Source organism: Anolis carolinensis, chromosome 3 (genome assembly GCF_035594765.1).
Source record: "Anolis carolinensis isolate JA03-04 chromosome 3, rAnoCar3.1.pri, whole genome shotgun sequence".
Classification (NCBI taxonomy): Eukaryota; Metazoa; Chordata; class Lepidosauria; order Squamata; family Dactyloidae; genus Anolis; species Anolis carolinensis.
Genome location: NC_085843.1, coordinates 76,189,041 through 76,211,738, shown reverse-complemented (window position 1 = coordinate 76,211,738; position 22,698 = coordinate 76,189,041). Strand labels below are relative to the sequence as shown.

Genomic DNA, 22,698 nt, shown 5'->3' with positions numbered 1-22,698 from the left:
ATTCATACTTCTATATACATATTGTGTGTAATATGCCTCAAAGAACATAGAAAGACAAAACTAAAGACTAAACATTTATTGGGACTCCACAATAAACTTTTGCTTCAAAAAGGGCTCTGTGGCTGAAAAACGGTATTGTTGAAAATGCATCCCTCAAAAATTAGACGTTTAGACTTTGCTTCTATTTTTTAATGGAGGGGAGATACCAAGGGCTGAAAAAGTAGTCATTTGATGTAAAGCTGGACTTTGAAGGCAGGAACCTCTGAAGCTCCATGTTGACCTTGCCTTCACAAATCTGTTTTAAATTCATAAAGCCTCTCTGGAGCTGGCATGATAGTGAATTGCTTCTTTCTACTTCTTAGTGCTAGGCAGATCCTTGAATTTCAGCATCCACTGCCAGCACAATCATGTCTTCAAGTCATCTGTCAACCTATGATGATCCTAGGATTTTCAAAGGGTTTTCTTAGGTAAAGAATACACAGAAGGAGTTATGCCAGTTCCTGCCTCTGAAATATAGCCTACACCACTTGGTATTTATTGGTGGTCTCCCATACAAGTTGTGTTGACCCTGCTAAGCTTTCAAAATTAGATGGTATCTGGACCCTTTAGGGCTATTTAGGCCATCCACACATCCTTACCATTCCAGCTGTCTGGATCTGAAAGAAGCAGGGGCACGGAAGTGTATATGTGTAGTAATGTAGGCATCAATGGCAGCTCATTTTGTTCTGAGCACTGCCAAGAACTAAGACATAATGAAGAGGAGGAAGAAGGATGAGGGAGATGATGGTCTGTGAGGCCTTTCTAAAAACATCTCCAATCCATACAGCAATACACTTGATACCTCCCACTCTTCTCCTAAGCTTGGAAGAAGGGAGTCCCAGTTTTTCACACTTCTATTTTCAACTTCTGGCTACTTATCTTTCTACATTCTGTTGCAACTATCTTTCTCCGTGCCTTCTCATTATTTAGAAACGTGAAGCAAGCCTCTCTATCTGCAGCCATATTCTATAACATAAATGCTCTAAATGGATCATCAATTCTTATACAGAAGAACCATCCCAGTGCTGTACTTATCCTAAAGAACAATTCTTAATAGATATGTCCCCTGAGAAACCGTAACAAAAGCAGTCTTTTTTAGAGTTGGGATGGAGAAAATCCAGTATTACAGATGCTTTTGAACTACAATTTCCAACATCCCTCACCATAATGCTGGCTATGGCTGATAAGAATTGTAGGTCAACATAAGGAGGGCTACAGATTCTCCCTATCATTTTGAGTTGGCATGGAATTAACCAATTACAAATATCAATTAGTAATTAATTCCTTTTTTCCATTAATAAAGATATAATTATATTAAATGAAATCATTAAATGATTTATAAGCTACTTTAATTTATAGTAATAAAAGTGTGGCCTTACTAGATGGAGGAGAAAGAACATCATATGTTTTAGCTGCTAGCTTGTGTTGCACCTTGTGCAACTGTGTATGTTAAGGTGATGAAGGGGATGAGAGATTATATTTTGTACCTTGTAGCACTCAACAGTTTTTTTAAGTAACCAAGCTATTTCAGGTACTTTAAAGAAACTTGAAAATAAGTGTCAATATTTTTTAATTTTTGGAAAAAATTAAATATACATATTTAAATATGTAAATATACTATCAGGGTGGGCATGTGGCTGTAACTGTAACTGATTGTCAAAATTAATGGATTTTGAGATTAATTTTTCAATCAACCTGACTAAAGTTACACTGTATCCATAGAGATCTATCCCTCCTGGTATCATATAGTCACCAATCATTATAGACTTATACATAAATATTCACCCTTAACGCCAATGCTTCTCAAATATTCTTTAGTGACAATATAAGTAATGGCCAAAATTATCAGAAGGGCATCTTAGCCACCACTACCGGTATCTATTTTATGATACACAAGATAAAGCTGCACAGAAGCATTTCTTATACTATTCTAAGGTACACTTTCCAATCAAACAGGGAAACAAGACAGTCCCCCTCAAAGGCCTAGCCAGAACTGCACATGATCTGAATGACTGTAACATAGTGATTTCCATAGTTGTGAGGGTCACAGAGCCTTATATTGAAAAACTGCCTTGTCTCAAAGGTGACAGAGAATAAATAACAAATATATATGGAAAGAGCTCCCTGAACAGAATCAGTTTGTAAACCTCTATAGCAATCAGATAGAAATGTACCATGGAACATATTTATTTACTTTATTTCTACCCCATCTTTCTCCCAATGGGCCCTAAAACAACATCACAGCTTACTTACCTGAAGGTAATGCTGTTGTTTTAGGTGGCTCAGTTGGTGTAGTTTTACTAGTACCAGGACTTAAGAGTTTTACATAGTTAGCAGGAAACCATCCTATCTGTCGTTTTTTCCCACGAGCCTAGTGAGAAAAGAATAGATAGAATTCTATCTATGAATATGTTTTTGGTGATCAAGAGCTTCTCAGTTTAAAATCTGTATTTGCAGTAATATTAGAAAAGGGTTGGCTGACTTAATAAATTGAATGAACTGTCCTGAGGTTGCTGACATGAGAAGCTTAAATCCAGACATAATTGAAAGACTGTAAAGCAAGGAGATCTCCATTTTTCTGCAGATTCTTAAACACAAATCAAACTGCAGAGAATGTGCAAGCTTCCAGATGCTGTTGAGCTGCAACTTCCATCAGCCCTGTTTAAAATTGTTTTTAATTTAGCTCTGTTTATCATTTTAACGCTTAAATCTAACACCACCTCTTTCTTAGGATCGAGTGATTTTAAGATGAGATTCTAGCAATATTGTTTTAGTTTTCTCTAAGATGTGGAAGGGAACCTGCAGCTTGTGAAGGATCCAGGAGGTAACTCTCAGGTTGAACCATTCCTTGTTGTCCTTCTTGTTTCTCCATAAAGTTGTCATAAATCAAGGGGGTCTTTTAGGCAAGATTTGTCCAAAGGGGGGTTGCCTTGCATTATTCTGAGGTTGAGTATGACTTGCCCCAAGGTCACCCAGTGGGTTTCCATGGGCTGAGTGGGGATTTGACGCATAGTCTCCTAGAATCCTAGTCCAACACTCAAGCTGCTACACCATCTTGGTTCCACAAACACATCCCCAAAGTCCTTACCTGGGTATTTTCTCTCTATAATTAATTAATTAATTAATTAATTAATTAATATATATATATATATATATATATATATATATATATATATATATATAATAAATAAATAATATTCTCTGCTTAGAACTAGATTATATGAGGCCCCTTCTGCACAGCTGTATGAAATCCACACTGAACTTGATTATATGGCAGTGTGGACTCAAAATAATCCAATTCAAAATAGATACTGTGGATTATGTGTCTTGGCGTTCTGGGTTATATAACTGTTTGGACGGGCCTTGAGTCTAAACTGCCATATAATCCAGTTCAAATCAGATAATCTGTGGAAGAGGCCTAAGTGAGCCCTGCCTATCCCTGGGCACCATTGTGGCTGAGGGGGTTGCTATGACACATAGTGGGCAGGACCTAAAGGGGGCGGGGCCCTTCTGACTGGCAGCCAGGGGGAGAACAGCTTTTCCTCATCCTCCCTCATCCCCTCCCATTTCTAATTGGAGCTCTATGTGTTCCTGTGTGTGCGAGGAGGGAGGGAAGCCCCTCCAAGAAGAACAGCCCTGGCAATTGGCTCTCTCTCTACCTGCCCTTCTCCACGTGCTGAGCTCTCCCCCCCGCCCCACATCAGCAGTAAATACAGTTGCCCCCTTCAGGGCAAGTGCCGAGAGTGAAGAGAAAAGAGGGGAGCGTATCATTCCGGCCAAAAAGGGAGGGTGGGGGGAATGAAAAATAGGTATAGGCCAATCCAGTTTTGGGGGGGGGGGGGTGAGTGAAGGATGTGTTGATGTATTGTGGCCAAATTTGGAGGCATTTTGTCCAATGGTTTTGTTGTTAACTCGGTCCTAATTATGCACTGAACATTTTTATATATATACTAGCTGTGCCCGGCCACGCGTTGCTGTGGCTGATGGGAATCATTTGTTGACCAGGTGGAATAACAGTGAATAGCCTTGCAGCCTTAAAGTCTGGGTGTTTTCTCCTTACGTAAATCCTTGTTTGGTGAGCTGGAATACAATGGAATAGGTTTGCTGCTTGGAAGGCTGGGTACCTGCATTTTGGGGAAATGGTTTTTTAGCCAATGTGAATGGCACTGAATAGCCTCACCGTTTCAAAGACTGACTGCTTTCTACATAGGGGCATCCTTTCTTGGGCAGACTGAATGAGATGGAGTAGCCTCATGGCTTGAAACCCTGTGGGTGTACCATGAAGGGGAAATCTTGCTTGGTTAGGTTGAACAGCACTGAATAGCCTTGCTGTTTGGAAGCCTGGTTATATTGTTATATTGTTGCTTCCTGCCTGGGGGAATCGTTTGCTGGGAGATGTTAGCTGGCCCTGGTTGTTTCCTTTCTGGAATTCCCATTTTCAGTGTTCCTCTTTATTGAATGTCCTGATTTTAGAGATTATATTGTTCTGTATTATTACACCACAGTAATTGTAGATATGATATTTGTTGCCTGAGAGTACAGGCAGGCGGCCCCTCTTTTCAATCCCTGGAAGAGAGAGAGAGAGGTCCAGGCAGCTGAGGCTGGGAAGGGAGGGCCCTCCTCTGAAGAGGGGGAAAGGGGAGGGGGGCTTTAGGACCCTTTAAGACACGGCGGGGGGGGGGGGCGCTCTTCCCGGCCACCCCTGCCTCCGCCTCTGGAGGCCTCCATCTAAAAAAAAAAAACTAAACAAAAACATTGCGGCCTGGCGGCCTCCCTCCTTGGGGCCACCCCTTCAGGCCTCTATCTCCAAAAGAAAAGAAATAGTTAAAAGAAAAGAAACCTTGGTCCTTGCGGCCTCCCTCCGGCCTGGCGGGAGGCGGAGGTGGCTCTTGGGAGGGGGGGGGGAGGAGGTTCCGGCTCTTTCATGGCTGGGGCCACCCTGAGGCCTGCGGGGCACGGAGGAGGCTGCGGTGGTCTTCATGGGGGGGCCTTCGCCTCTGCAGCCCTCAACATCAAAAAAAAAAAAGAAAAAAAAGAAAAGAAACCTTGGGGCCTCGCGGTCTCCCTCCGTCTGGCGGAAGGCTGAGGTGGGTCGTGGGGGGGGGGGCCTCCCTCCGGCCTGTGGCGCATGGAGGAGGCCACGGTGGCTCTTCACGGGGGGGAGGGGGTTGTGCCATGCCTGCTTGGGCCCCGCCGCAGCCTGCCAATTTTTACTCCCCGGCCCCGCCTCTGACCACCAGGCTGACAGCTGAGTTTTTAAGGCCCCGTGGAGGTTTTTGATGGGATTTTTTGTTGTATCAACCTAGAGGCGTGGATGATGGGTTGTGTTGTCAAATTTCGAGGTTGGGGAGCCTGTAGTTTTGCTGTTTTGCCCGGTGCCGCAATTCCACCACTCTTTTATATATATAGATAGATTGTGAATTATTAATCAAAATGCAGTTAGTTATGTAAAATGTGATTGGTTTGGGAGGGAATGATCTAGGAATAGGCATAAAAACATTCACTTTGTGTTGGTGAATCTTTTTAAAAATATGATATATATAATTCTATTTCTATAATTAATATAATCCTCATTTGCTTTATATGTAAGCAGAAGATTAGAGGCAAAACCAAGGACTAACTTGTAGCTCTCCTTCCCACCATCCACCAGGATTCTTCTTTCTTATAAGTATCAGCTGACCAGGGGCAAGTGTAAGCTGCTCTGGACCTGTTGCTGAGTATGAGGCAATGACTTGAGCAATCTCTGTCAAGTGAAAAAAAATATTTTCATCAATCTAGAATCTGAAAAGTAGCAGCATCACTTAAATTTAAAACAAATGAATTGTGCCTTTAATTATTATGCCAAGACAGTGTCCATTTTATACATCAATTACAAATAGATACTAACTGTAATTAAGAAAAAATAGTAAGTTAGGGTTCCTCTAGTTAATTGGCTTATAAAGAACAAGAAGCATGCTAGTGTATGCTGCATGAATCATTTTTCAGGCTAAAGAGGAAATGGATAAACAAGCTCCGTTTGCTCATATTGTACAAACTCAGGAGCAGCTGATGTTCTGACTTCTTCTCACCCTCCTCAAAATTCCAGAAAACAAAACTAGGTTGATCTTTCCACTCATTGGAAAAACACAAACCAGAGCATTTGCTCTTGCTGGATTAATCAACCAAGGAAAAAAGATCTGTGATATACCTGGTACAACAAGCATGCTAGTTGTACTAAAACACAGGGCTTCCATGGTTCTTTGGATCATTATGGATGAATGTGGCCACTGTTTTCAGTACAGCTTGTTTAAACACTACACCAAGGAATAATGGGTCGAAAAGTGAATCATAGAAGCCTTGCAGACTTCTGAACAAAAAGTGATAAATAATGAATTCTCTTAGATCAGTATTTCTCAACCTGAGGATCGGGACCCCTGTGCGGGGGTCATGAGGGGGTATCAGAGAGGTCGCCAAAAACATCAGAAAACTCATATTTCTGATTGTCTTAGGAACCCTTTTGGCAGAGAAGGCTGAAGATCTCTCTGACTGTCCTTTTCTTCCTTTTTGGAAACAGATGGTGAATCTTCCTACCAAAAGTATTCAAATTTGGGTGTGTCAGGTATCTGTGCCAAATTTGGTCCAGTGAATGAAAATACATCCTGCATATCAGATAATTACACTATGATTCATAACAGTAGCAAAATTACAGTTATGAAGTAGCAACAAAAATAATATTATGGTTGGGGGTCACTACAAAATGACGAACTATATTAAGAAGTCACGGCACTAGGAAGGTTGAGAACCACTGTCCTAGATCATTTTGCAGATATGTAAAGTCCCTTTGCGTGTAGATCAGAAAAGTCAAATAAGCTTATTAACAAAATATGTAATAAACATAGCATCAAAGCCTGTTCTTCTTCAGTTTCTTTCTCCTCTGAGTTTTAACATTATGAAGAGGTACAGTGTTATACTCAAAAGTGCCATTTCATTGAGGAACTCAAAGAAATGTTAAGAATATATGGAAAGGGAAGAGAAAAAAGGGTACCTTTTTGATCCAATATACCTCATAACTTAGAAGAAACCCACTTAAGTGTGTGAAAAGTGTTGCAGCTGCTGGTGGGAATTGATAGAAAATAGCAAGGGACAAGAAAAAGTGATTTGTTGAGTCATCTTGTTAAAAAGTCAGAACAAAAATTAATCAGAAAATACAGTAACCAATATCCTAACTTCTCAACATTTGTATAATACAGAGAAGTATTGAAATGGGATTATCCTCTGACACCAGCAGACATACCTTTTAAAACAGTTGTAAAATGACAACTAAGAGGTAAATTTTAAATGTTAATTTTCATGTCTCAGAATACAACTCACCAGGCTTCTTTCCTAGGCTTCCTGTTTTTCCAGCAGTTCCAGGAACCTTTAAATAATAATGCAGATAAACATAACCTGTCATTTCTGCAGAGCAATTTTTATATAACACGGCCAGAGTCTATAGAGCTCTTCAACTACTAACAAATCTCAAATAGCAGTTCCCACATACCATATGGTAAGTTTCTTCGAAAACTTAAGAGGTGTTTCAAAAGGAAGCTGTATATAGCAAGATGGCCTGCTGTTCCAAGCAAAAGAAGCAAAAATCTCATAAGGCACAAAGTAAGCCTGTGGTCCAATTTAGTCTCTTTATTTCTAGATATATTTTCCTATGCAACATTTTGTACCTGAGAAGCTTTTAAAACAACACTACAACTTCATGGTTATAGTCAAAGCTGTTCATTTTGTCCTTTAAAAACCTTGATATTGTGCATCCAGGCAATCCAAATTTTCTAGCAAGCACATATACCCATTATGCAAATCTAAGACAAATTTGTGCTATTTCATTCTGTAGTTTTTGCTATTTTGCACCATTTATTCTGTTTCTATCCTGACCTTCAGCAATAGGAACCACCAACATATAAGGCACATCTGTGGGAACCAATGTGTTACTTACATGCAGAAGTGACAGACGTATACACAAAGCATTTTTACAGACAGAGGATTGCTACACATCCCAATCTATATGTGTGACACATGCTAATCCTCACACAGATGTTCCTTGCATGTAGGAACTTTGTAAATGTGGCAAGACACATTTAACATACATGCATTTAAGGATTCTGAAAGTCAAACATACAAGAGCAATCTTATAGTATCACTGAAACCGAAGCCTTTCATTTTTTTAACCGTTTTCGCTAAAATTAGATTGTACATATTTCATTTCTATTTGAGTTAATGTTGGATTTCAAAGTTCATGGAGCATATGATTCAACTTAAAACAAGCTATTCTACATGGGTACTTTGTGATTGCCACAGCAATGACCTAAAATTATTCACTGTGGTGATTATTATAGAATGACGTTTTGGAAAAGAGTACTACTATCCCTGATTAGAATTTGTGAACAATACCACTGATGTAAACTATAACAGAATTTCAAAATAACTGGTATTTTAACTCAGCAGAATAAAACTTCCATACAAGCTGCATGTTAAATGTATATTTTCTTGACTTACACTGATAAGCGTAATATCAGCAAGAGCAATTATCCTAATTTGACTGTCGACAACCTACTGGAATTGTTTAGTTCACATTTTTGTTCCTCCCTATTCACTCAACTAATTTGAAACTGTCTACCATAATACTTCAGAGTTACAGGTCCATAACCTCGCCTTCTTCAGAAATGCTCTGTATTCACAACCGTGGCACTATTGCCACAATTGTAATTACTCCTGAAGCCCACTTTCAACTTATTCATGGTTGTGTTTTAGGAACATGAATGCATGTACACTTTACCTCAGAATCTTTAAGTCTGACATAGTTGGATGGAAATACTCCTGATTTATCTCCCAACACTCCTGTCCACCAGTCTCCATCCTTCTTGGTTACAAGAATTAAATCGCCTTGCTGAAATGTTAAGTCCCCTTGTTCTGAGCTTTCATATGTGTACATGGCAATATATTCTAGAAGATGGAAATTAGAAAATGTGTATTAATCATTAGCAACAATGGAAAGTGCATTTCTTTTTGTCCCACCGCCCACTTAAGCTCGTCTGATGGGAACAAGGGAGAGGGCCTTCTCAGTGGCTGCTCCCAGACTCTGGAAATCCCTCCCAGGAGAGACCAGGATGGCCCCATCCCTGCTCAACTTTTATCAGCAGGTCAAAACCTATATCTGTCATAAGCCATTTATAAATTGGTGTGGGTTGGGCTTTTAAAGGCAGTGTAACTGGGATTTTAAGGTGGGTATAAAATTTCAATACATTTTTATATTTATAATAGTTTTAATAGCATACATTGCTTATACTTAAAATGTTATAGTTTAATGTAATCACATTATTTTTAATCAGCATATATATTGAATATTAGCCTCCTTGATTCCCTATACTGGAAGAAAGGTGGGATAAAAATGAGTTCATATATAAAAATAAATGTTAATAGTATAGTACTTCCAAAACGTTTGGGTTATTTTGGAAGTCCTCCTATTTTTAGGATTCTCCAGCCCAACTTGGAGAGCTAGCAATTGTTAAAAGGTAATACAATGCCAATGAACATAGTAATATGATAAGCAGCATGTAACTAGCCATTTTGGGGAATCCTTTCTGGTCCTCCCCCAAAATCTGAGGGGGGATGAAGCACTTCAGATCCCTGTGAAGAACCAAAGTACCATTCAAGCCCCATCTGCTACCTATCTTTGCTTTAAGTGGTATATCACCCTGAACACTGACTACCAATCATTTTACCAGTTAAAAGTAAATTTCAATTGGTGATACTGAAAGTTACAGACATTTTGATTTAATATTTATTGTTTACACAGACTAGAAATGAAAGAACAAAAGTTGGATTTTGCTTCATTCATTAATTTTCATTTATTAAAAAATAGCAGAAAAAAACCCCATGTAGTTTCATTTATTCAACCTTTATTCTTTCACTTCTTATGATGTATACACCCAATTTACAACAGCTAAATGCTTAAAAATTTTAATCAGCTAAAGGATAGTTAATTAAATTCATAAAACATTATTTAAACAAGTTACTCTATTTCAGTATTATTATTTTTTACCCATCAGGAAATTACTTTTGGGAACATGAAGCTCACCAGCTTATTTTTTCATTCACTTTCATGGAGTGGGCAGCTCCATGGGCACAAAGAGACATGGCTCTACTACTACACAATGTCCCAGAATATTTGTGAGGTATATGCTATTTGGATATTATATTCTCTATGCATAGACTATCTTGTGTTTGCTGTATATACACAAAGAGACATGCACATATGGTGCTTACTTCTCTAGGAGGGAATGGCAAAAGTGCATTTTCAGAACCTTCATATTCTTATTATAACACATGAGAGTGTGAATCAGGGGTGGGACAAACTCTCTCCCCTGGGCTATGTGAGAATGTCCTCAGAGTCTTCTCTGCTGGGGTCTGGCCCCACCCAATGCCCAACCTGGAAACAATTATCCCTAAGTGACCAATAAATCCTTTGGTAATATGAGCAGTTATTTCACCCTATTCCACACCACTACCACTTTTAGGTCTATGCGGTACAGTATTTCCAAAAAGTGAAAGGAACCAGCTGATTATTTCCAGTTTGGGGGGAAAGAACATAGAGTCAGAAGTATATGTGGCTAAAGAGCCATTACATTTCTGAGACATTTGAAGAAGAACAATAGATACAAGGGAGAGAGACACAGCGAAAAACGGATGTGACCTTCTGGAATTCCAAGGACCTCTACAGGTGGTCATTTTGGTCCTCAGAATTAATATTTAGAAGAGTGTAAAATTTTCCAAATGAAATGGAAAAATATAGTCTAAGTTCTTAACTGAAGTGAAATTTAATAGTTTAAATAAACACAGACATTGCAGTGCCCCACCTGCCTACTAAAATAGCCTCTTTATGTCCCACAATACAATAAAAGCCATATGATGCCTATCTTACTTGATTAAGCAGTCAGAACAAACCACTGTTCATCAAGCATTGATCTAAGATAGAACTTCATATTGTTTAAATGCACACACAACCCCCCCCCAAATGACGTCATCTTCTATATGCAACAGAAGAAAAGGGAAGCAAAGCTTGCTCATGTTAGCTCCTTCTCATAATCACAAACCAAGGCTTATTGTACCATGTTTATTTATTATTTATTTATTTACAGCATTTATATTTTGCCCTTCTCACCCCGAAGGGGACTCAGGGTGGATCACATTACACATATAGGCAAACATTCAATGCCTTTTAACATAAAACAAAGACAAACAAACATAGGCTCCGAGCGGGCCTCGAACTCATGACCTCCTGGTCAGAGTGATTCATCGCAGTGATTCATTGCAGCTGCTCTCCAGCCTGCGCCACAGCCCGAGCCCATGTTTGAATCTAGATCATTCAGTCCAACAGTAGTTTTGCATAAAGCAGTTTGACAGCAGTATTTATTCAAAAGGACTGTTTTCAAATCCACAATATTACTCTATACCTTAATATTAAATTTTCTGTTCTGCAGGTTCGCCAATACATCTTACCTTCTCCTGAAACTGTAGGTTTTGTAACTGGTGATGTTCTCTTTAGATTAGCAAGACTTTCAGATGATCCAGAATCCATACTTAAAGAAATAAATGAAAATGTGTTTTCAAAATGACTTCTTCTATAAGCATGTCAGTTTAGAATACAGAATGCAACCACACAAGTAACAAAGTTAATTATACATTTTATTTTGGCTTTGATTAGCAGTCTTTATATTACTTCCATACTATACTACATGGTAATAGCATTACACACAAATACACGCTAATGCTAACTGTCCAAATATTATTATTACAGAAAAGTTCTCAGCAGTGTTTAACAAAAATAATAAAGGTACCTTGTTGATTTCCGTATAGGACCTGATATGAGCTTCACATAAGATTTAGGAAACCAGCCCTTTTGTCCTTGAACCTCTCCAAACCACCACATGTCTTGCTGTTCTAACACAGTGATAATATCATTCTTGTTAAAATTAAGATGGTTGTCCTTCTTGGCTCGCCAAGGATATAAGGCCTGTGCTTGAAGTCCTTCCACTTTTTCACCCTAATTGGATACATAAAAAGGAATGGACATCTTAATTTGACACACAACATCTAATTACTGGTCTCAAACTATACAACAAGCCCACATAATAATTGTTTGTGGTGTGTTTTTCAATCCTAAGTATCAGACTTCCTAAACTGTTAATACCCCCATGCTTATAAAATGAGGCAAACTGTCTTTGTGGCTCTTTTCTTATATTTAGCTGTGCCCAGCCACGCGTTGCTGTGGCGAAGTCTGGTGGTATGGAAAATAAAGTTTTGAGTGGTAGTTAGTATATGTTATTTCTTAAAGCTTGTGGATATACAATATTTCTTGTTGTTCCTTTTTTGTCTGTTGGAGGCAAGTATGAATGCTGCAATTAGCCAGAATGATTAGCACGTAATGGCCTTTCAGTTTCAAAGCCTGGCTGTTTCCTCCTTGGGAGAATCTTTTGTTGAGGTGTTAGCTGGCCCTGATTGTTTCCTGTCTGGAATTCCCATTTTCAGAGTGTTGTTCTTTATTTAATGTTCTGATTTTAGAGTTTTTTTAATAAGTCAGATAGCGTTCATTTTTTAAAGCCAGATTGTGTTCATTTTCATGGTTTGCAGCAACACAATAATAATAATAACAACAATAATAATAATAATAATCAAAAACACAATTTTTTGTGCAAAAAAATGTGTTTTTTGTGTCAGAAGGGCCTACCCTTCTGACTGGCAGTCAGGGAGAGAACAGCTCTACCTCATACTTCGCCTCCCCCCCCTTTGTGTTTTCGGTGTTTTTTAAAAAAAAATTGACTTTGTTTCTAGGTTTCTTTAATTGAAAGACATAGATTGGATGACAATGTCTTGTGGCCAAATTTGGCATGATTTGGTTCAGTGGTTTTGTTGTTTATTCCATGGGGAAAATGCAGATTACATATAGATAGATAGATAGATAATTTCTCACAATTCTTTCACAGTATTACAAAATACTTAACTTTGTAGAGAAAAATGAAAAGCTTACAGTGGTGCCATAGTACTTCTGCTAAGAACAGCAGCTCACCTGACCCAAAACCGGAGAAGGGGATGAGCCAGTAACAGTAGCTGGGGTGAAGGCAGACCTTTGCCTCAGCTGTCCTGTACTTGGGACAGTAAGTGAAGGTTGAGCTGCCCAAGCATCCCAGTTATCAGTCTCTTGTTTATCAGTAGCATTTGTCGGCCATCTGAAAGAAGACAGGTACAGCAATGATTGTTACAATGACAAATTCTTTCCTTCATTTACTCCCTAAAATTAAAATACTGGATCATGCCTCAGATTCTATTGAGATCTAGTTATACCAACTTTTTCTGTCAAACAAACAGAAGGAGATATGGATGTTTGCTGCACATTGCTAAGTAAATAAATGTTTGTTTTTGTTTTCAATCTAGTTAGAATCTCTGAAAACAACCATGACCACAACTTTATATGAAATTATGTTTTTTTGTTTCTAAATATTTTGACCTTTTAGTTTTTTTCTGATATTTCTAATCACAGAATATTTCTAAATTCTTGCTTTAGACTGGTGTTTGAACACAATAACTTCTGAGTGTTGATTTGCTAGGATGATCAAATTTGGACAGGCAATAGAAATACCCCAAATTACTAAGAACAAGCATAGATAAGTTAAAACTATTTGAACTATTTGGATTATTCTTCTTTACAGTTATAAATAGGAAAGAAAGGAAAATTGAAGCCCAGTGAAACCTTACGTTGAACTAAAGTCTGCCCAGTTGTTGGCTGTGGTACTTGAATCTGTAGGAAGTGGTGGTGCCAATGGTGTAGTAGGGGTTTCTCGCAAGGAAACTTTAGGTGGAACTGTTACATCAGTTATTGGTTTTACAGAGTTGGTGATTTCGCTTTCAGAAATTTTCTCTGCATAGTTTGCAGGAAACCACCCAGTTTTCCCCTTCAGTTCACCTCCAAGCCATCCAGGTTCTCCAGTCTGACTTTCATCCACCTGTAGAAACAAATCACTAGTTAACATAGAACGTTTAAAAATCATATTCTCGGTATTTTAGAAGTTATGAAGCAATGCTCTTATTTCATGTACTAGCTATTCAATAATGTTACAGTTACTTTCATAAAACTTAAACATAGTGTACTGATTATGGCAAAAAGCTCTGATAAAATTTTAACATCAGTTAAAACAGACACTTTGAGAAACCTGTTGTAACAATTTCAGAGCTACCAATTTAAAGAAAATGGCTTAAACATGCTCCATCCTCCTCAGGACCGGCCCGAGGAAATTTAAAGGGGTATGCAAATATTTTTTTGCGCCCCCTCCCCTGCGCCGCAGGAGCCGGGGCCAGGACTGGCCCCGCCTCCTAACCCCGCCTCCCACGCCGGGCGGCCACGCCTCCTGCAGCGCGGGCGGCATGGGAGGTGGGGCCAGGGTGCGCAGCACGGGAGGCGGGGACAGACGTGGCCCCGCCTCCCGCGGGGCGCGCCCTGGCGCAGCCAAGCTGCGGCAGGAGTTCTTCCAGGCCGCAGCCTGAAAGGACTTCCGCTGCAATGGGCGTGCGCCGTGGGAGGCGTGGCCAGTCCCGCCTCCCGCGGGTGCGCCCTGGCCACGCCTCCGTGTCACACGGCCCCGCCTCCGCCAGGTGTGGCCCCGCCTCCCAGGGGCTCAATAGCGCCCCTGGGAAGGTGGCGCCCAACGCGGGGGCATGGCCAGCGTGCCATGTTGGGCCGGGCCTGATCCTCCTCAAAGTAGGGAAAACACTGGCTTAGTTCAAACATAATGATAGCTCAGAATTCTTGCCATTCTGTCCTATTAGACAGAAGGAATCATATTGGTATAACTCTTACTATGGTGGCCGCCCAACTCCAGGGATTTCTGGATTATCGGATTATCTAGATCCATTTCAATCTGGTTTCAGGCCTGGCTATGCAACAGAAACAGCTTTGGTCGCCTTGGTGGATGACCTACGAAGAGAACTAGACAGGGGGAGTGTGTCCCTGTTGGTTCTGGGTCGTCTTGCTGGTATGGGACTGGGAGGCCCTATCTCACAGTGGCCCCGGTCCTTCCTGGAGGGCCATACCCAGAAAGTGGTGCTGGGGGGACTCCTGTATAAACCTCTGGCAGTAGACCTGTAGGGTTCCTCAGGATTTCATTTTGTCCGCCATGCTATTTAACATATACATGAAACCGCTGGGAGAGGTCTTCTGGAGTTTTGGAGTATGGTGCCACATATATGCAGATGACATCCAACTCGACTATCCCTTTCCACCTAATACCAAGGAGGCTGTCCTGACCCTAAAGCAGTACCTATCTTCAGTAATGGATTGGATGAGGGCAAATACCGTATATACTCAAGTATAAGCCGACCCGAATATAAGCCAAGGCACCTAATTTTACCACAAAAACTGGGAAAGCTTATTGACTCGAGTATAAGCCGAGGGTGGGAAATGCAGCTGCTACTGGTAAATGTCAAAAATAAAAATTGTCTCTGCTTCGTTCTTTCTTTCCTTCCTTCCTGCATGCTTGTTTTGCTGTCTCTTTCTCTGTACTGGGCCTGGTTCTGCCCAACATCTTTATTAATGACTTAGACCTTACTAATGCCATGACCATTTAATACAGTTCCTCATGTTGTGGTGAACCCCAACCATAAAATTATTTTCATTGCTATTTCATAACTAATTTTGCTACTGTTATGAATCATAATGTAAACATCTGATATGCAGGATCTACTTTCATTGTTACAAACTGAACTTAATTACAGTATACTAATTAATTATACACAGCCCGGGGCTGTGGCGCAGACGGGAGGGCAATGAGTCACTGACCAGGAGGTCATAAGTTCAAGGCCCGCTCAGAGCTATGTTTGTTTGTCTTTGTCCTGTGTTAAAAAGGCATTGAATGTTTGCCTAATATGTGTAATGTGATCCGCCCTGAGTCCCCTTCGGGGTGAGAAGGGCGGAATATAAATGATGTAAATAAATAAATAAATAAATAAATAATTACTAAACAATATGTAACAATAATAATTGGGGAGAAGCGGAGGGAGGAGAGAGTGAAGGAAGGAGGGAGTTAAACAAGAAGGGAGAAGGAGCCACAGAAATAAGAGAGTAGCTGTGAAGGAAGGGAGGAAGGAAAGAGGAGAGGAAAGAAGGAAAGGAAGGAGAAGGAAGGAGGGAAGAGAGGGAGGGAAGGAAAGAAAGGGAGAAGGAAGAAACGAAAGGAAGGAAGGAGGGAAAGAAAGGGAGAAGAAAGGAAGGAAGGAAAGAAGGAAGGAAAGGAGGGAGGGAAGGAGAAGGAAGAGAGGAGGGAAAGGAAGGAGGGAAGGGAGAGAGGGAAGGAAGGAGGAAGAGGGAGGAAGGAAGAAGGAAATAAAGAAAGAGAAGGAGGGAGGAAGGAAAGGAAGAGAAGGGGAGGGAGGGAAGGAGGGAAAGAAGGAAATGAAGGAGGGAGGGGAAGAGAGGGGGGAAGGAAAAGAAGGGGGAAGAGAGGGAAGGAAAGGGAGGAAGGAGGGAAGGAAAGAAAGGGAGGGAGGGAAGGAGGAAGGAAGGGAAAGGAAAGAGGAGAAAGGAAGGAAGGAGAAGGAAGGGAAGAAAAAAGGTAGGGAGGAAGTAAAGGAAGGAGTGAAGGAATGGTAAGAGTTAAGGAGGGAAAGTCATGCTATCCCTCTTTTCTTCTTTTGTCAGACCACACCTTAGAATCACAGAATCATAGAGTTGGAAGAGACCTCATGGCCAACCAGTCCAATCCCCTGCCAAGAAGCAGGAGAATTACATTCAAAACACCCCCGACAGATGGCCATTCAGCTTCTGCTTAAAAGCCTCCAAAGAAGGAGCCTCCACCACGCACCAGGGCAGAGAGTTCCACTGCTGAACAGCTCTCTCTCACAGTGAAGAAGTTCTTCCTCATGTTCAGGTGGAATCTCCTTTCCTGTAGTTTGAAGCCATTGTTCCATTGCATCCTAGTCTCCAGGGCAGCAGAAAGGAAGCTTGCTCCCTCCTCCCTATGACTTCCCCTCACATCTTGACACATGGCCCTCATCATGTCTCCTCTCAGCCTTCTCTTCTGCAAGCTAAACATGCCCAGCTCTAAGCCAGTCTTCATAGGGCTTGTTCTCCAGACCCTTAATCATTTTAGTCACCCTCCTCTGGATACTTTCCAGCTTGTCAATTTCCCTTCAATTGTACTGCCCAGAATTGGACACAGTATTCCAGGTGTGGTCTGACCAAGGCGGAATAGAGGGGTAGCATTACTTCCCTGGATCTACTCCTAGAATCGGACTGTGTCCAATTCTGGGCACTGCAAACAAAGGGAGATGTTGACTCTAATGTGTCCAGAGGAGGGTGACTCAAAGGATCAAGGGTCTGTAGAACAAGCCCTATGAGGAGCGGTTTAAAGAGCTGGGCATGTTTAGCCTGCAGAAGAGAAGGCTGAGAGGAGACATGATGAGGGCCTTGTACAAATATGTGAGAGGAAGCCATAGGGAGGAGGGAGCAAGCTTGTTTTCTGCTGCCCTGGAGACTAAGACACAATGGAACAATGGCTTCAAACTACAGGAAAGGAGATTCCACCTGAAGAGGAAGAACTTCCTCATTGTGAGAGAGAGCTGTTCAGCAGTGGAACTCTCTGCCCCGGACTGTGGTGGAGGCTCCTTCTTTGGAGGTGTTGAAGCAGAGGCTGGATGGCCATCTGTCGGGGTGCTTTGAATGCAGTTTTCCTGCTTCTTGGCAGGGGGTTGGATTGGATGGTCCAGGAGGTCTCTTCCAATTCTAGGATTCTAGGATTCTATGAAAGAAGGAAAGGCAGGAAGGGAGGGAAGGGGGGAAAGAAGGAAAGGAAGGAGGGAAGGGAGGGAGGGGAGGGAGCGAAGGAAGGAGGGAAATGAGGAAGGAAGGAGGGAAATGAGGAAAGAAGGAAAGGAAGGAACAAAAGGGGGGAAGGGAAGGAAGGGGGGAAGAGGAAACCTTCTGCTCCCATCTCTTTGGGCGTATCTACACTGTCGAATTAATGTAGTTTGACACCACTTCAGCTCCTATGCAATCCTGGGAGTTGTAGTATTACAGCCTTTTCTGCCAAAAGGTCTTCATTACAAGTTCTTAGCAGATCTCTACCAGGCCTTCTGTAAAGCAAATGAGTCTCTATGACTAGTTCTACACATTGATTTACTTGGTTACTGTAAGTTTTCCGGGCTGTCTGGCCATGTTCCAGAAGCATTCTCTCCTGACATTTCACCCACAATTAAAACTTGTGTGCCAACTGCATCCATTTTTTGAGAAGTCAGATCTGGCTACAGTGGTACATCCCATCTGGATTACTGTAATCTACTTGGGGCTACCTCTGAAGAGTGCTCGGAAACTTCAGTTGATGCAAAGAACTACAGTCAGGTTGCTCACTGGGGTTGGCTACAAGGAATGGACAACCCCCCTGTTGCAGCAGCTCCACTGGCTGTCAGCCTGTTTCCGGGGACAATTCAAAGTGCTGGTTATGACTTTTAAAACCCTAGATGATTCAGGTCCAGGCTATTTGGCTGACCTTATCTCCTTGTATGAACCTGCCTGGGCACTGAGATCTTTAGGCCCTTCTCTTGGTCCCACCTCCATCTCAAGCTCGGTTGGTGGGAACGAGAGAGTGGGCCTTCTCGGTGGCTGCCCCTCGACTCTAGAAATCCCTGCCCAAGGAAGCCAGAATGGCCCCTTCCCTGCTGTCCTTCCGGCGACAGGTTAAAACCTTTTTATTCAGACATGCTTTTAAAGATGGTGTTTTAAGATATAGTCAGGGGGTGCTGTGGTTTTTAACTTTAAATATGTTTTAATGGTTTTTAACTAGGAATTTTTAATACTATTAAAATATTAAACCCTCTTTTAATGTTTGCATATTTGTATATTTTAAATTGTATGCTGTTGTTTTTATGTTAAGCTGCTTTGAGTCACCTTCAGGTGAGATAAAGCAAAGTATAAATACATATAACAATATTTGCTTGGCACTATGTCCAAACTAAGATACCTGACTTTCTTAACAAGCCAGATAGAGAGGTAATAGATTGTTCTTAGTTTTTGGTTTGGGAATTCAATAGCAGCAGTGGCCAGTTGTAAAATCATTTCTCAGACTCAAATACAAAGCCTAAAAACTAATCAATCCAGGATGTTTACTTATAAAAATATTCTTGAATGCTCTTTACTGGTGGTAAATCCATGGCATGCGTACCAGAAGGGGAATGCAGAGCCCTTTCTGCTAGCATGCACACCATTAGCCCAGGGCTGTGGTGCAGACGGGAGAGCAAGCCAGTGCAATTAACTGTAATGAATCACTGACCAGGAGGTCATAAGTTCAAGGCCCGCTCGGAGCTATGTTGTTGTCTTTGTCCTATGTTAAAAGGCATTGAATGTTTGCCTAATATGTATAATGTGATCCGCCCTGAGTCCCCTTCGGGGTGAGAAGGGTGGAATATAAATGCTGTAAATAAATAAATAAATAAATTGCCCATCCATCGCCCACACCTTGCTCAACCGCCATCTGAAAAAGCTGATATTTATTACTATTATCGCTTGCTGCTGCTGTTGGCAACAGCAACAGCACAGTTCTTCTAGGAGGCCCCAAACAGCAGTTTACTTTCTATACAAGGATTGTTGGGGTAACCAGAAGCAGGGGAAGAACAGCAGGTGCAAAAAATAGAACAGAACACCCAATCCTTCCCAATAAAAAAGAACATCAGGCTGTTCAGATAAAACAATTCCATGGGAACTTTCAACAAAGAATCTTGTACCTATTATAAAAAACAGGATTTCAATTATAAGTGCATAGGGACCACAGACTGCACTTTGCTCATCCTGTTACAGAAGAACACACCTCTGGCTCAGAGGCATTCTCAGGAATAATCATGGCATTGGACACTGGTAATCCATTTTGCAACTTTCTGTAAATTTTATTTTAAGAAATATAGGTAGAAACCAGGTGAGCACTGCAACGGTGTTGAGAGATACTACATTCAGGACTAAAACTATTCACTAGCACATTCTTATGAATTGTCTTCTTCAACACAACTCTTTATATTATATGCACTATGATCAAACCCCAGTGAGTTACAGCTTCACAACACATAATCCTCCAGGTTGTTACAATATGTAATTGACCTTTAAGCTATACAGAGCTTTTATCTTTATTTCTAACACAGTATTCCAGTCTTACCATGATGATGTCTCCAGGCTGAATTGTGATTTCATCATGGCTTCGGGAATCAAAAGGATATAATGCCCGATAATATACTATTTTTATATCTTCTGGAGCAGAAAATGTTAGTGGAGCTTTCTCTACATTTAACAAAAACAAAATTAAATAAAAATGTATTAAATGTATTCACTTTACCCATGTGCTAATCTTATTCTTACAACATTCTTCATGAATATTCAGTATTACAGTATTTTCTTTTATAGAAACAGAATAGCTAAATACTAGAAACATAAAAAGACATTCAGAAATAAATCTAAGTCAAAAATCAAATTGTTGATAACTTTAACTCTTTTCTGTCCAATGACCCTAGGTTGTACTGCAGAAAATTCACAAAGCTGCAAAACCGATCTAGTCTAAACCCTTGAGGTTAGAAAGTTTTAGGCTCTGCCAAATTACTCCACACAACTATATTGCAGAAACACCATCCCTTCTCACCTTTCCTCCAGTGAGATCAAACTAGTACACACACTTCACCTTCCCTCCCTCTGCTATTCTCACAACAATCCTGTCAGGTAAGTCAGAAAGAGAAGCCAACTAAGACTCAGTGAATTTTATGCCTCAATAGCATTGTCTTCCAAATTCTAGTCCAAATTTCTAACCACTGCATAATCACTGACTCTAGGAAGAGCACAACCTGGATACTAGAATTAGATAAATTTAACAAAAGCCCTTTCAGTTTGTGCAGGAAGATGAATATTGGGGCAAGGGAAACTGGGCATGGAATTTTAACCCTGAATTAGTGTTACATATAAAAGATGTACTGGCATGGAGAAATGTATATAAATGTATGAGAACGTAAGAGAAGCCCTGCATGAATCTGACCAAAGGTCCATTAAATTTGGCATCCTGCAGAGCATATGTTCAATTTATGAGTTATGGCTCTTTTCTCCACTTTATTCATGATCCTCAGTTTCTGACATTACTATCCAATGTCCTCTTCTGTGTCCCCCGCTTCTGGTGGGACTGACAAGTATATTTCTTAAATACGACTTTCTTAGGCAATATAGTCAGGATCCAAAATGCCTTCCCTTAGGGCAGGAATGGTCAAACTTCGCCCCATACTTTGGTCTTCAACGCCCACCATTCCTAACAGCTGGTAAACTGGCTGGGATTTCTTGAAGTTGAAGTCCAAAACACCTGGAGGGCCAAAGTCTGCCCATGCCTGCCTTAGGGAGTTCACCTGATTTCCTTGTCCCTGAACTTTTTAATCTATTGTTAAACTCCTTTTGTTTTGAAGCATAATCAGGGGCAAAGATTAGTTTTTGACACTTGAATTCTTACTACTGATACAGTATCGGTGTATTTTCTTACTCCATTTTTGTTTCTTCTCATTAGGATATCCACATGGGATATTGTTGTGTTTGGGGGTGAAATTGTGGGCAATTTAATAAAAGTCAACATAATTATGATCCACACTTCTAAAAGATTTTATATACCAAAGCATATATAGCCTAGAATAATACAAACACATACACTACAAGGACTTTCTATATTGACAAACTGGGTGACCACCTGATCTAAAGTGGTTTGCAAGCATGCTGGTATCCTCTGTCTTCTCCTTACTTTCTTTTAAAGTATGTATTTAAGTTCTAGTAACAGTCTTCTCTACATTTTTCAGAGATATAAATTCTCTTGGTGTTGGCAGACATATTAAGCAAACCATAAAAGGAAGGGCAAGCAGTTTTCAAGCAGTCAGAAGAGGTGTTGATGTTACAACTTGATTGTTTGTGATGAAGGAAACAAACAGCACACAATTACAAGAGACAAATCCTCAATTTGGTGTTATTAACTTTTTGCCTCTTGGTGTTTTTCACTTTCTTTTGGGGTATTTTTTTTGATATTTTAAAATAATGATTCAGGTTCTTCTGGATCCTGAGAATAACAAATAAAAGTTTCATTGTAGCCTTTAGGATAGATTTGGCTTTTCCTCTGTGAATAAATTTAAAATGAGATGTTCAACTGTATTCAATAACATCAACTCTGTAAACCTCATATGTATACAATGGCCCTCTATTACACTGTACCTGCGGTTGACCAAGGAGCCTGGAGAGCCGGCTTTGTTAAATCTCGATGCTGATGAAAAAGTTTATTTAGTTTTTCTTGCACTTCTTGTTTGTTCCTTTCATCATTCTCTCTCTTTTTGTTCAATTCTTCCCATTTTTGTGTTTCTTCATCTTGTATTTTCCTTGGTTTGGGGTGTTCCTCTTCCTGTTGTATTCTGTCGAGCCACTGTCTCTCTCTCTCTTGAGTTCTTCTAGTTATTCATGAAGAAAAACAAAATGAGCACAGTATTGTACTACCTTTCTTAATAGACACGCAAATTTGTGAAGCGTTCCATATTTTTATGAGGGGAGCACTTCTGGGTATGTTGTGTGTGGGATTCTGGGGGGGGGGGATATTTAGC

At 40.5% G+C, this 22,698-nt stretch overlaps 1 protein-coding gene across 4 annotated transcripts in view; it reads right to left on the bottom strand.

Moving 5' to 3' along the window:
* Positions 1-22,698, bottom strand: part of itsn1 (intersectin 1) — a 106,434-nt gene that overhangs the window by 24,705 nt on the left and 59,031 nt on the right. For 3 of the 4 annotated variants that reach the window (XM_008107550.3, XM_008107551.3, XM_008107552.3), the window contains exons 18-27: positions 22,319-22,548; positions 20,253-20,374; positions 13,819-14,066; positions 13,133-13,292; positions 11,904-12,109; positions 11,566-11,645; positions 8,843-9,009; positions 7,390-7,435; positions 5,661-5,782; positions 2,293-2,410 (exon numbers count right to left, since the gene is read on the bottom strand). In XM_008107550.3, coding sequence (XP_008105757.1) covers positions 2,293-2,410; positions 5,661-5,782; positions 7,390-7,435; positions 8,843-9,009; positions 11,566-11,645; positions 11,904-12,109; positions 13,133-13,292; positions 13,819-14,066; positions 20,253-20,374; positions 22,319-22,548 — 1,499 coding nt within the window. Of the gene's footprint in view, positions 1-2,292; positions 2,411-5,660; positions 5,783-7,389; positions 7,436-7,484; positions 8,169-8,842; positions 9,010-11,565; positions 11,646-11,903; positions 12,110-13,132; positions 13,293-13,818; positions 14,067-20,252; positions 20,375-22,318; positions 22,549-22,698 lie in introns of those variants that run through there. The other variant, XM_062975071.1, reaches the window with a different exon arrangement.